The 15179-nt window shown below is 41.1% G+C and overlaps 1 protein-coding gene across 3 annotated transcripts in view; it reads left to right on the top strand.

The window, feature by feature from the left end:
- MMP16 (matrix metallopeptidase 16) overlaps positions 1-15179 on the top strand; it is a 252256-nt gene that overhangs the window by 45605 nt on the left and 191472 nt on the right. Inside the window, exon 1 of one of the 3 annotated variants that reach the window (XM_034763232.1) lies at positions 7716-7829. The exons of the other annotated variants lie outside the window; for them this stretch is intronic. Within the exon in view, the coding sequence (XP_034619123.1) occupies positions 7773-7829 (57 nt within the window). The 5' untranslated portion in view covers positions 7716-7772. Of the gene's footprint in view, positions 1-7715; positions 7830-15179 lie in introns of those variants that run through there. 3 annotated transcript variants of the gene reach the window in all.

The following is a 15179-nucleotide window of genomic DNA, read 5'->3' as shown; positions in this document are numbered from 1 at the left end:
TGCCCTGCCTGTCCTTCCTGAACAGTTTATATCCATCCATGACAGTACTCCAGTCATGTGAGTTATCCCACCAAGTCTCTGTTATTCCAATCGCATCATAGTTCCCTGAGTGTACCAGGACTTCCAGTTCTCCCTGCTTGTTTCCCAGGCTTCTTGCATTTGTGTATGGGCACTTAAGATAACTCATCGATCGTCCCTCTTTCTCAGTATGAGACAGGAGTCCTCCCCTCTTGCGCTCTCCTGCTCGTGATTCCTCCCAGGATCCCATTTCCCCACTTACCTCAGGGCTTTGGTCTCCTTCCCCCGGTGAACCTAGTTTAAAGCCCTCCTCACTAGGTTAGCCAGCCTGCTTGCGAAGATGTTCTTCCCTCTCTTCGTTAGGTGGAGCCTGTCTTTGCCCAGCACTCCTCCTTCTTGGAACACCATCCCATGGTTGAAGAATCCAAAGCCTTCTCTCCGACACCACCTGCGTAGCCATTCGTTGACTTCCACGATTCGACGATCTCTACCCAGACCTTTTCCTTGCACAGGGAGGATGGACGAGAACACCACTTGCGCCTCAGACTCCTTTATCCTTCTTCCCAGAGCCACTTAGTCTGCAGTGATCCGCTCACGGTCATTTTTGGCAGTATCATTGGTGCCCACGTGGAGAAGCAGGAAGGGGTAGCGATCCGAGGACTTGATGAGTCTCGGCAGTCTCTCCATCACATCGTGTATCCTAGCTCCTGGCAAGCAGCAGACTTCTCGGTTTTCCTGGTCGGGGTGGCAGATAGATGACTCAGTCCCCCTGAGGAGGGAGTCCCCGACCACCACCACCCTTCTCTTCCTCTTGGGAGTGGTGGTTGTGGAACCCTCATCCCTAGGACAGTGCATCTTTTGCCTTCCAATCGGTGGAGTCTCCTTCTGTTCCCTTCCCTCAGATGTGTCATCTAGTCCACTCTCCGCATTACTACCTGTGGAGAGAACACGGAAACGATTGCTCACCTGTATCTCCATTGCTGGTACATGGATGCTCCTCTTTCTCCTTCTGGAGGTCACATGTTGCCAAATTTCTTCACCATCCTTCTGTCCCTGCTGCACCTGCTCTGAATCTTCAGAACGTTGTGGCCGTAGAAGCATCTCCTGATGTCTGTCCAGGAAATCTTCATTTTCCCTTATGCAACGCAGAGTCGATACTTGTTTCTCCAGACCTCGAGCCTTCTCTTCCAGCTTGCACTTTGTACAGACAAAGTCGCTTCTGTCCTGTGGAAGAAAGACAAACATGGCACAACCTGTGCAGGTTACAACAGCTGATCGCTCACCTTCCATATCACCTTCCTCTTAAGAGCTTCCTCAGCTGTTGCAGTAACTACCCAGAGAAACTCGTAGATGAAAGCCTCAGTGAGCTCTCCCCAGGCGAACTCCCAGGCAAACTCCCTCTGTTAGCCTCTGCTGTTTGCCATTCAGCTGGTTCGCTGCTGACTGCCATTACAGTACAGTCTAATTGCATGATCTCACATGCAATGTGATGTACGTTTTTCCTGGAACCTGAGATACACATTAGCAGTATCTTGTCATATTTTTTATCCTTTCATTAATTTCTTTGTTAGAATGGTCCAAAGAACAATGTCTTTACTGACAGACCTTTTTATCTAACAAGCTCCCTCCTCTCTAAGGTAGGCATTTTAACAATTGAGAGCTAGACTGTGCCACCCCAGGAGCAGTGCAAGGAAGGAATGAGGAGTAAGAGGCATGACTCTTTTTGCTCCCTTGCTCTTGCTCCAGAGGTGTTAATATTACGATACCCAGATGCATTACATTACTCAGATGCACTGGCCATCACACAAATGGGTGTGTAGTCAAGGCATCATCTCCACCCATCACTCCTCATCCACCTGCTGTTGCGGAGGGAGTAACGGATATATTTTTAAACCTGTGGATCCTAGGGTCGAGCCAGGCTGCACAGGAGTGTGTGTGGTGGGACTGCAAGCTCTTACTCCTGCATGGGTGTGCAGCCAGCCCTTGGTCATTGGTAGGACTGGTCCGAAATTTTCAGACAAAACAAAGTTTTGTTGAAAAATTTCAGTTTGTCAAGCCTGAAATGATTGGCCCGAAACACCCGTGTTGAGCAAACTTTTGGTGCATCCCGAATCCTGGCGGGCTGTTGTACAGTCAGGTGCTTCCATGGTCTGTGGCTTGGGCAGACACATCAGGGGACTGCTTTTGTACAAACCCTGCTTGAGACAGGGTGCCCAGGATTTCCTGGCTCTGGCCCGGGATCAAGCTCAGTCTCTCAGGGTATCCGGGCCCTTTGCTGTATAACTGAGGGCCTGGAAGCCCTGGGAGACTCAGCTTGATCCCGGACCAAAGCCAGGAAATCCTGAGCACCCTGACTCAAGCAGGGTTTGGCTCCTGGGTCCACAGCATGACTTTTGGAAGCCCTGAGAACCCCAATTCAAGTCAGGACTTGCAGGCTAACTGCTGTAGAGCTGAGAACCATAAGCTCCTGGAATGGGGTCCCATGGTCTGTAGCTCCGAGGTAGACTGGCCTGGAAGTTCATTTTCTTTTTCCCCAGTTCAGGCTCTGAAATGATAAATCAGTTATTCACCCAGCTCTGGTCAGCAACCATATATATTCTTTTCAACCAGCAGCACAACCTTCTTTAGGTGCGTGTTCAAAGCTGCAAACGTAGGTCCCAGCAGCTGCAAAGTCAAGCTTCAGTCTCATATAGGGATCTGTAAGTGTGGACTCTTATGCCCATGCATATGGGACCTTTACTGAATGGGGTTCCTACGTGGAAAATATTTGCTAATACATTTGTACTCTTACTACATTTTGTTGCATTTAATCTGTGTTACTGTATATAATTGAACCTAGAAAGGAATATTGGAATGTCTCTGGTGATATCACAGAATACAGGCTTTATGTTTTGTATAACATATTTGTAAATTTATTTTGTTATGATATTGTCTATTTGAACCTCTTGGATTATAAATCCTAATATACTCTGACTAACCCATCTGAAATATCCCTAGTAATTATTTTTGGACTGCCGCAGTTTTTCACTTATAGTGGAATTGTACAGTTTCTCTGTTTTATATATGAGACTGCATTGCTTTGGCTTGTGGAACATTTCATGTTTGTCAGTGCAGTAAAGCTATGACTGAAATATTGGTTGCCATTGAAGAATTCTTTGCAAACTTTAATCTCAGAGGTTCCATTAGGTTGCTTCTTTGCTAATTATATCTGGAAATGGAGGCATATCTCATTCCATTTCAACGGTAAATTGAATAAATGGGTTCAGTATTTTTATCATGCTATAAGAAAGTAACACATTCTGTTTTTATAGATAAAGGGATATTTTGTATGCTAGTTGGGGCTGTATATCAAAAATAAAGCCGAGACAAACACAATAACAATCTATTCAGCTGTTTGAGAACTATTCATTAGCTCTTTGTATGGGTGGGAGGAAATGTGATGTAAAAAAAAAAAATTAGGATCGGTCTTTAAAAGATTACAAAGCCTGTTTTTTAGTTTTATGAGAACAAAGAATATAATGGTTTGGGATCATTTTAGGGCCAGATCCTGCAAACACATAATACCCAGCATAGTGCTCACTAACATGTGTGTCCCATGAGAAGTTGGCTCCATGAGCAGATTTTAGGGGGATAGCCTGCACCATAAATCCGCCACGGGAACCGAGACAAGCCTTGCAGGAAGTGCGGCTACCCCAACGAGACGCTGCCCCACGTCCTGTGCAGCTGCAAACCCCACTCCAGAGCCTGGCAGCTGTGCCACAACGCCATCCAGAACCGCCTAGTGAAAGCCATCGCGCCACTCCTAGGGGAGATCTCTGTGAACTGCACCATCGCCAGTACTGACAGTCAGCTACGACCTGACGTGGTCGTCACCGACGAGGCCCAGAAAAAGATCATTCTCGTCAATGTCACGGTCTCCTTTGAGAACAAGACCCCGGCATTTCACAAAGCCTGAGCTCGTAAGCTGGAAAAGTACGCCTCCCTGGCTGGCACCCTGAGAGCGAAGGGCTATGAGGTGCAGATGGACGCCCTGATTGTCGGAGCCCTGGGCGCCTGGGACCCCTGCAACGAACTTGTGCTGCGGACCTGCGGGATCGGTCGACGCTACGCACGTCTCATGCGGCGCCTCATGTCTCAGACGCCATCCGATGGTCCAGGGACATCTACATTGAGCACATCACCGGCCATCGACAGTACCAGGAGGCGTGAGCCAGAGTGACATCGTTCTCCCACTACGAGAAAGAGACCAAGTGACCTTCTCCGTTGGATCATATGAACTGGAACCATAAACTCCCTGAACATTAAATCTCACCAAATGAAGGTCAGTCCATCCTCATCATCATATCCACTCATTATTATCCACACCCGAACATAGCCACTTTATGAACTTCATACCCTCATATCTCAATGTCTGTACTTTGATCCATCAACCTTTTACCCCCAATCGGGGATATTGCAGATTATGTATTCCTCATGCCACTTTATCTTAAACCGAACTTTGCACCCTTGATAATCTGTATGTTATTCCCTGATAACCAGAAACTTCTATGCTCAAACTCTGTTCACTATTTTTTTTAACATCATCTTAATAAAATTTTTAAATCTGTTTTTAGTCCATTTCTTGTATTTCTGGTTTCCTGACAGTAGAAACAGTTGCAGTGAGAGAAAGACAAGAGATAGCAACTATAACACAAAGAACAAAGCTGAATTATATGTATGACTTGATTAATTCCTCCTGAAAAGAAAAGATTTTCTAAAAATTAATGAAGCTGCTCTAGGCATCCTAATGGCATTTTGAAATCTTGTTCTCCTATATGTATCACCTATTTAAGGAAACTTAATGGGTAAAAATGTATGACTTCATTTTGCAGTTCTTATGAAGCCCTTACTTGGGCAAAACTCCCATTCATTTTAACAGGTTAAGTGGCAATTTTGCCTGAGTGAGGAAAGAATACTTTGGCTCATTATTTTACAAGAAAGAGTTGGCGATAGACAATTGATCTGCATTCATGTTAAAAAGAAAAAAAATGCTTTGTTAAAATGCATTGGTCATTGCTCTGTTCGGTGTTTATGATTGTTTCACCTGCTTTCAAATGTAAATTGCAAGCACTTTGATGAATGGATTGAAAGGTTGTTTAACATCACCAGAGTTTCTGTTTCTGAATTATCGTCTGAAAAGCTATTTCGTGATTTCCTAAAAAGAAACTCAACAATTAATAAAAAGCATGTATTCCTGTTTCTGCTACAGAAATACTAGACACAAATTGTGCCCTTAGCTAATTGGTGTAAATCAAAGTGTAAGTCTGTTATCAGTGTCATTACTCTGGATTTACACTGGTGTAACTCAGGGCAGAATTTAGTCCATAATGATCTACTTGGAGAAGAGCATTCTGATACCTGTGCCGATCAGCTACCTTGATGCCTTTATTGATGTGACATGGGAACTGAATACTTATTGGAAGAAAGACTTCAGTAGATCCAAATCCTGGTCAGATTAACCCTGGGCAATCCTGTCCCTGTGGTAAAAATTATGAGTTGCAGTACATGCTTTTCCTAGGCCTGGTGTTTTCATATCTAGATCTCATTATGTGGGGCAGGTTCCTTACAAAGTTCCTTACAAGTTCCTTAGTTGTTCATTCTGGTTGTGGTCTTTAGCGGGGCTTGGAAATCAAGGTCTTCTCTTGTCCATTAAAAAGAGACATTGATTTTGTAGCTATACAGAGAGAAAATTATGAAAGGAATCCCCCTGCTACGCTGCATTGGGCTTACTGTGACTTTGGATGCAAAAGGGACATGCTCAGAGTGTGAAGGAGCTTAGAGCCAAATTTCCCTAAGAGAAAACAGACTTTATACTGACTTTCTGGAATTCTGGGCAGTCCATTTCATTCTGTTAAGTTTCTGGAAAAAATGCCATGCAAATATTTGATAGAAATGACAAAGAACTTGATCAAAATGACTTTCACTTATCAGTAAAAGCCATGCAATACCAGACTTTCAGGACAGAAGCCCTTATGATGTTCCCTTGGGGGGAGTAAAACTTAGACCTTGTACTGAGGTACATAAAGGCAGGGATGGATTTAATTAATTCACCCTTAAAGAGTGATGGTTCTCATCTGATTTCAGAAATCTGATGGAGAAATATTGGACAGCTCTGTGAGTGACTGATGATATAATGATCTTAAACATTAACAAGTTCACAAAGCCCTTAGAAGAATCTACATAATTGACATTATGACTTCAGTGGGAATTGTGGGGTGCTCAGCAGTTTATCATATCAGGAGACAGGAAACTTTTTTAGGAGCCTAACTTCAGGCACCCATTTAAAAAAAAATTGGGTGAATATATTTAAGAGAGGATTGGCCAGGTTCATAGGTGCATTTTTGTTCCAAGGAGGAATAAATGTCATACCTTCTGTAGTTGAATTTTGGCCACTCTTCCTTCTGGAGCTTCCAGGAGTACTGGACAAACTGCAGCCTAGAACTACAAGATAGACTCCTGCTGCTGAATGGCTAGTGAAAGCAAGGTCTTTGTTTGGGTGGGTTCAGTGCATTTTTAACACAAATAGCCAATGCCTCCCTGCAGGATTCTACAAAGTGCTTGTTGGGTCCCTGTGCCTTAGGAATCATGTGCTGTCATTGGCAGTCTCATTTATCATCACAGAGTTTTAAACTTTCAGTTTTTGAGCCAGGTGACTGAAGTGGTGGTTACCAATGGCAAAATACCGCTAGCATCCCCAATCCCTACTAGTCTGCTTTAGTTATGGCCATGCGAGAGACATCTAGTTATCTTGTCTGGTTAGCTTTTCTGGCGATAAAGACCAGCTCTCCCACATTGATTCTATTATTACCTGTCAACATTTTTTGATACACTTGCCCATGAGATAAGAAGGAATTCAGATGTTTGTTATTCATTAGACTCTGATGGTGCACTCTCTCCTTTTCTGGTGCCTGATTGAGGTAGAAGTTCTCTTCTCTCCCTCTCTCTCACTATCTTCCTCCAATAGTGGATTTCATTTGTGGTACTTCTATTAACAGATTTTCATAACAAACTAGGCAGGGATTGGAGCAGGGAGCAGGAAGGGAAGGGAGTAGGTAGGTAGATAGGCAGGCAGGCAGGGGAAAGGCACTCCACTGGAAGATCTTCTGTTTTGGAGATTAATCTCTTCTCAGTTTTCCCTGGACTGGATTGATGACCTTCAAAGTCCATCTATGCTCTCACCTTTTTGTTAAAGGAAAGCTGGTTGTGAAGGAGTGCTGAATTAATAGGAACAGATTGGGTAACTTGCTGGGGATGTTGTCTGCACTATTCCATTGTATTAAATAGAAATCATTCTGGAGATTGGTTTTGATGCAGCCAGTAGTTGACAGCATATTGTTTACATTGATTTTAATTGTGTTTTAATTAGGTAAATGAACTCAGAAGCTTAGGCAGTGGGTGTATGCTATAAACAAAACACAAAATAAAATGTTCTAGAAGCTTCCACTCATCAGGCTGGTTGACAAATATCAGTTTTAGGTTTTATGGAAAAACAAAATATACTTATAACAAAAAGAGAACTTTGGAGATACCTCCCAATATACTATATCGACATGCAGGCAGCATGTTGTAAATTAAATCCATTATTTCCATCCCACCTTGTGAGTATATCATGAGGTCGCTCATGGTGAAATCACTTAATCATTTGTTTTATAACTTAGAATGACTGAGAGCAGAAGGCCTTATTACATCAGATAAAGTGTTGCTATGTACAGCAGATGCCATGCCAATACAAGATACAGAATCTATTGGGACATCCTTCCATATGGTCTGTGGTAAGCTAAACTGATGCTGATGCCCACTGTATTTTACATTTTTTTTTTGTGAGTGAATCTAAATGTTGGCTAGTTAAACCTGAGTAATCATTTATTACAGATTTACAATTTATTGCCATTTTAGATGATGAGATTAGCTATTGATTTTGGTTAATTTTCTTATTAAGATATTCCATACTATTCTTTCTTATATATCCCTTACATTCCAAAGTATGTGTATTTTAGCTGCAGAAAATAGCAGTCTTTTCTAAACAGTGTATTTTTATTCCACACTGATTATGTTTTGAGTTTTTATGTTCAATTGTTACTGTACATTTAATTTTCCCTGTCTCTTTCTTGAAAAGCTTGTTCTAGTACCATATAAGTGACTGCAGCTGGAGAATTTAATGTAATCCTCTTGGATAGCTCTTCCCTGTTTGATTGTTTGAGGCTTCCAGAATTAACTGTTCATGTTTATTTTTGATTGTTCAGAATCTGATTACTAGCGAGGATTTTAAAAATTCTGAATTATGGGGTCAAAAATAGTTTGCTGTAGTATGTCCTTGGCTTTGCTATGCTTGCCTTTTTGTTTTCTTATAATTGTACTGGTTTGACCACATTGTCAGAAAGTTGTGATGACTTATCCGGCTCAGTTTTAAATGTCTTGCTGTTTTCTCTAAAACTTCTTTTTCATTCCCTCTTCAATGGCTGATGTAGGTGGAGAAAGCTATTTAATTAACCTTGTCTCTATAAAAAAATCTTTGTGCTTTGCTTGATTTCATTCATCTCATCAAAAATGACAAGTACTCTACTTTGTTATATATGCCGGGTCTACTGAGATTTCAAGGGGATGAGGGGGAAGAGAAGGTTTGTAAATGACTCCCACAACTTCATTAATGTTCTAACCAGCTATTTTTTGTTTTTCCCAGTTGTTTATCTACAGCTTATTATCTTAAAGTTAAATACAATTGCCAAGTTTTGAAGAGTGCATTTGTGTCATTTCTCACAAGTGGAGTGAATTTTTGGCTGGGAGAAGAGAGGTTATTTCCTCCAGGGTGGATATGAGTTCTGACGACTCCTCTCTTCCGGTGCTCTCAGTTGGCCACATGCAGAAGGATAATGGCCTCACCTCAGTATGCCTAATGAAATCAGGCAACTTACCTGGTCCAAGAAAGGTTTTGCCTTCTCTCCTTACAAAGACTTGGGCATGTTTTCTTTTTCATAATGGACACAGCCATCCCAATGTTACATGATATTCTCGTGGTAAAAATTTAAAAAACCTCTCTATGGATTCCTAGTTTTTCTTTTTAGTTCCATTTCATATTCTCTATTTTTCTTCTATGCCTTTGTGCATGTTTCTTTACTCTTGTCCCCAGGAGCAACGCCAGGGTTTTTGGCGCCCTAGGCAGGGGTCCTTCCACGCTCTCGGTCATCGTCGGCAATTCTGCGGCGGGGGGTCCTTCCGCGCTCCCGGTCTTCGGGGCACTTCGGCGGCGGGTCCTGGAGCGAGTGAAGGACCCACCGCAGAATTGCCGCTGAAGACCCGGAGCGCGGAAGGAACCCCCCCGCCGAATTGCCGCCCCCCCAAATCCTGGTGCCCTGGAAGCACTGGCCCTGCTTGTCCCAGTGTCCACACCATAAGGTGCCATCCTGCAGCCTGCCTTCATACATATCCTGTGCCACTCATTTGTCCCACCATCCTACCTTCAATTTCCCACTGATTCTCCACACTTACTTCCCATTGTGTTCTGTTCCCTCCATTCCCTCCACTTCCTATTGTGCCCCACCCTACCAGCCACCTCATTCTCTTTCCCATTTACAAAAGCATTACCAGCTGAGAGAGTTGTGGTAGCCTCAAAAATGAGAATTTGGTACGTTGATTCTTCAGAATTTGGTACGTTGGTTTGGTGTCCTCCTTGCTCCAGTAGACTCTAGGGATAACCGCTGGAGCAGGTTTCAAAGTGCAACAGAGAAATGACTAAGAAAAGTAAGCCCATTATAGGTAGGGATAGCAAAATATACCTCACTGGCGAATTAGAACATTGATATGAAATTAAAACTTGGAACAGGCAAACGTCCACTGAGGAGAATTTGCAGTGGAAAAACGCCACTGTGGTAAACTGTACTGTTTTAGGAATAAACTGAAATGGAAACATGCTTTTCTAAACATTTTCCAGGACTATTACAGCATTAGACAACCAGCCCTGCTTATCCCTGAACTCATCAGCTAAAGGCAGCTGTATTTGAACCTCTGACCTTAATTTAACTTGACTAGGCTAAACTGTGGCTGATGAGCTACTGAAGAAGTTTAATCCCACAATACCAGGTTGCTAAAGCTATTACTGTAAGATCTACCATTTGAAAAATATATAAACTGCTGAGTCAAAAAATACAGTTTAGAGATATGAAGAAGTTCTGTAAATGTGGTTAACTGCTTCACCAGGACAAGTGAAACACAGCTTCGTTTCCTGGTAGAACAGCTAAATTACAGGGAACATTTTATGTATGCAGTAGGACTGTCAAGCAATAAAAAAAATTAATAGCGATTAATCGTATGCTTAAAAAAATTAATCACAGTTAATCACACGATTAATCACGCTCTTAAACAACAATAGAATACCATTTATTTTAAATATTTTTGGATGTTTACTACATTTTCAAATATATTAATTTCAGTTACAACATAGAATACAAAGTGTACAGTGCTCACTTTATATTTATTCTTTATTACAAATATTTGCATTGTAAAAAACAAAAACATGTATTTTTCAATTCACCTCATGCAAGTATTGTAGTGCAATCTCTTTATCATGAAAGTTGAACTTACAAATGTAGAATTATGTACAAAAAACCTGCATTCAAAAATAAAACAATGTACAATTTTAGAGCCTACAAGTCCACTCAGTCCTATTTCTTGGTCAGCCACTCACTCAGACAAACAAAGTTAGTTACAATTTGAAGGACATAATGCTGCCTGCTTCTTGTTTACAATGTCACCTGAAAGTGAGAACAGGCATTCACAGGGCACTGTTGTAGCTGGCGTTGCAAGATATTTACGTTCCAGATGCGCTAAAGAGTCATATGTCCCTTTATGCTTCAACCACCATTTCAGAGGACATGCTTCCATGCTAATGGTGGGATCTGCTTGATAACGATCCAAAGCAGTGCGGACTGATGCATGTTCATTTTCATCATCTGAGTCAAATGCCACCAGCAGAAGTTTCATTTTCTTTTTCGGTGGTTTAGGTCCTGTAGTTTTTGCATGAGAGTGTTGCTCTTTTAAGACGTCTGAAATCATGCTCCACGCCTTGTCCCTTTCAGATTTTGGAAGGCACTTCAGATTCTTAAACCTTGGGTCAAGCGCTGTAGCTATTTTTAGAAATCTCACATTGGTACCTTCTTTACGTTTTGTCAAATCTGCTGTGAAAGTGTTCTTAAAACGAACATGTGCTGGGTCATCATCCGAGACTGCTATAACATGAAATATATGCAGAATGTGAGTAAAACAGAGCAGGAGACATACAATTCTCCCCGCAAGGAGTACAGTCACAAATTTAATTGACGCATTATTTTTCTAATGAGCATCATCAGCATGGAAGCATGTCCTCTGGAATGGTGGCCGAAGCATGGAAAGGGCATACAAATGTTTAGCATATCTGGCATGTAAATACCTTGCAGTGCCAGCTACAAAAGTGCCATATGAACGCCTATTCTCACTTTCAGGTGACATTGTAAATAAGAAGCAGGCAGTGATATGTCTTGTCAATGTAAACAAACTTGTTTGTCTTAGCGACTGGCAGAATAAGACGCTGGACTGAGTGGACTTGTAGGCTCTCAAGTTTTACACGGTTTTGTTTTTGAGTGCAGTTATGTAATAAAAAAATCTGCATTTGTAAGTTACACTTTCATGATAAAGAGATTGCACTTCAGTACTTGTATGAAGTGAATTGAAAAATACTATTTCTTTTGTTTATCATTTTTACAGTGCATGTAGTTGTAATAAAAATAATATCAAGTGAGCACTGTGCACTTTGTATTCTGTGTTGTAATTGAAATCAATATTTAAAATGTAGAAAAACATCCAAAAATATTTAATACATTTCAATTGGTATTCTATTTTCATAAGTGCGATTAATCACAATTAATTTTTTTGAGTTAATCGCGTGAATTAACTGTGATTAATTGACAGCCCTAATATGCAGTGTTGTTGTAACCTTGTTGGTCCCAGGATATTAGAGAGAAAAGGTGTGTGAGGCAATATCTTTCATTGGGACCAACTTCTGTTGGTGTGAGAGACAAGCTTTTGAGAATTCTTTGTAACTCAGAAGCTTGTGTCTCTCACCAAGGGAAAACTTATTCCATTTCTGAACATTATAGTTTTTTTTATACAAACTCTATTTGAAAAATAAATATTGCAATGCTGGCCAAACATCAAAAATTTAGAAGTCATTTGAAAAGCATCTTTATCTTTAAATAAAGACAATAAGAGAATATGGAGTAAATTAGCCCTTCTTGGGTTTGTTTCTCAAGGCCATTCCCTTCCTCTCATTCAAATCCCCCCAAAAGACCTACCTCTATTGCGACTCCTACAGTTATCAGAGTGTGGTTATAAGAGAACTTGAGATTGTCTGTCTGTATGTGTCATATAATTAAAAAAAAATAGCCAACATTGTGTCACTAAAATTTTGTATTATCAGGATGTCACCACTTTGTCCTCCGTGTTTGCTTGCTGCCCTCCGTCTATTACCTTTTGTCTGTCTCTTTGGAGCAGGGGCTGTGCCTTCTTTGTGTTTGTATAACACCTAGAGCATTGTGGGAACTCCTGTAAATCAATAATAATATAGGGTCAGAATCCTAGCTGGTGTAAATTTTCATAGCTCCATTGACTTCAAGGGAGCTACAACAGTTCATACAAGTTAAGCTTCTGGTGCCCAGTATTTCTCCAAAAATAAAATAGTGTAGCTGACAGGTTAAATCTGACCTGCCTTTTAACTGTTGTCTTCTGTTGGGGTGAATTCTTCAGATTAAGATTGTTTAAATTTGTTTTTTTCAACCTACTATGTTGTTGTGGGCTTTTTTTAAAAAAGCCACGGTTTTTGTGGCTCTCTCGAAAAATATTTTAGTCCCTCTCTTAGCTATGCGGGAACAGTTAAAAAGTAATCATTATTCTGAGAGCTAAGCTGACATTAATCAATTATGCTAGTGCACAAACAAAGATGTATTGGAAAGTCAAGGAACTCTACAAGCTGAAGTTATTCTTGTTGTTAAACAAATTCAAACATGTACATTTCAACTCCATTCAAGATACAAGAAGACAAATCAAACTTTTCCTGACAGAAGAGTGCAGCTCTCATTCTCCACGTACTGTCTGTGCTGCCTGAACACACGTTGTTGTGCAACCTCCCTTTCTTCCTTCAAATCTCTTCTCAATGCCCATTTCCTTCCACATATTCCCTTACAGGGACCATCATTTCCATGGCAACCTAATCAAATATAAGGCTGAGAATTTTCAAATTTGCCTAAGGAGTTAGAAGCCCATCTCCCATTGACTCTCACTGAGCAGTTAACTCCCTAGTGCCATTTGGAAGTCCCAGCCTAAATTAATTAAAACGGATAAAGGAGCTAATACTTGCAATCTTACACATATCCAAGAAGAATCTTAAATAAACCACATGACCCTAGTTCAGCACTCCTATCTGGTGAGTCCAAAACGTAGCTTTCATGAGGGCAACCAGTTGGGGGCTCATCAACCCACTCAACCATCCACTTAAAATAGGACTTATTGCAGTCTTAGGTCTATGCAGGAAACTCCACAGAATCTACACAAGGAGAGAGAGAGAGAGAGAGGGACCAGGAATATTTAGAGATGGGAGGGAGTCCAATTGAAGGAGTCCATGTCCCTGCCCAGGCAGGATTGTGCCTTATAGTGCATTTTTTTCTAGTAATTTGGCCAACCTGCTTTTGTACCCTTTCTCAGATTGGCACAGGAGCATTCCTCTGAAGCAGGTTCAGCTCTCCTTTGTACTCCTTTAATTTAGGGCTAACTGGCCTCGGGACTAGCTGGCCCATTGCACTCTCAAATTTTGCAGTCCTCTGGCCAGTATAGCTATGTAAGTGCTCATCAGGATTTGATCCATAAAAAGTTATGTTAGTCACCGTGGAGCAATCAATGTTCTTAGATTTTGATTCCCTTTTTTTATTGGGGAAGTAAATTTTAACACCAGCTAACCATGTTTGCAGTGTTTAATCATGCAAACAAATTCCTCCACCCTTCCCCAGCTCTTCCATCTCTCTGTAAAAGAACTGATGAATGTCTTTTTTTGAAATGGCCTTTTAAAAAACGGATTACATTTCAACTTTAACTTTGTGTTGTACTTTTACTTTTCCCAAACCTTTTTTTCTAATATGTCCATCTTTGCCTGAAGGCTTGGGATGGGAGCATTGGAAGGAGAGACAGAGATCAGGGTAAAGGTATGTACAGAAAGCAACATATATCTCTGCTGAAAATGAAAAATACTTCGTTCTTGACAGGACATGACTATGATACTGAACTGCTGAGGGCCCTCTTCAATTTTGAAGAGAGAAGTTCAATAAAATACTTTGGTTCATATACTGCTCTCTATAGTAGCACATGGATAGAGGGCTGTATGGGATGTTTGCAAGGGTAATAGAACAGTACTGTCCATTAACTGTACTAGTTACTATAATAGGAGAAATGTAATTGTCCATTAAGTTTATCTCCATTGTGAATTTGAAACATCACATGTAGAGGAGGAGTTAAAACTGAGCACTATAGAGAAAAACTACAGAGATTAAAAGAATGATCTCAAAGCAAACAGGGACATAAGCTTTCAGTGATGTTCGGGAATTCAGGCAGGCAAGCATTATTCATATAGCATGACTGGCATACACCGTAGTACATGAACAAAGAACAGGTTTCTGGCTTGGATAACTTGTAGTCTAAGAGTGAAAGTTCCTCCTCCCACATTAAATGCAAATATTGGGGTTTTGTACTGTGCAAGATGGAATTTATCCTGCTGTCCTGTGAGCAGGTCAAGGGCTCTCTATGGTCACTGCTTTAGCCTGGAATTGCTGTTAAAGAGTCAGTCACTAGTTTTGTGTAGGTTTCAGAGTAACAGCCGTGTTAGTCTGTATCCGCAAAAAGAAGAACAGGAGTACTTGTGGCACCTTAGAGACTAACAAATTTATTAGAGCATAAGCTTTCGTGGACTACAGCCCACTTCTTCGGATGCATATAGAATGGAACATATATTGAGGAGATATATATACACACATACAGAGAGCATAAACAGGTGGGAGTTGTCTTACCAACTCTGAGAGGCCAATTAATTAAGAGAAAAAAAACTTTTG

Source organism: Trachemys scripta, chromosome 2, assembly GCF_013100865.1.
Source record: "Trachemys scripta elegans isolate TJP31775 chromosome 2, CAS_Tse_1.0, whole genome shotgun sequence".
NCBI classification, from domain to species: Eukaryota; Metazoa; Chordata; order Testudines; family Emydidae; genus Trachemys; species Trachemys scripta.
This window is presented reverse-complemented; position numbering and strand designations above follow the sequence as displayed.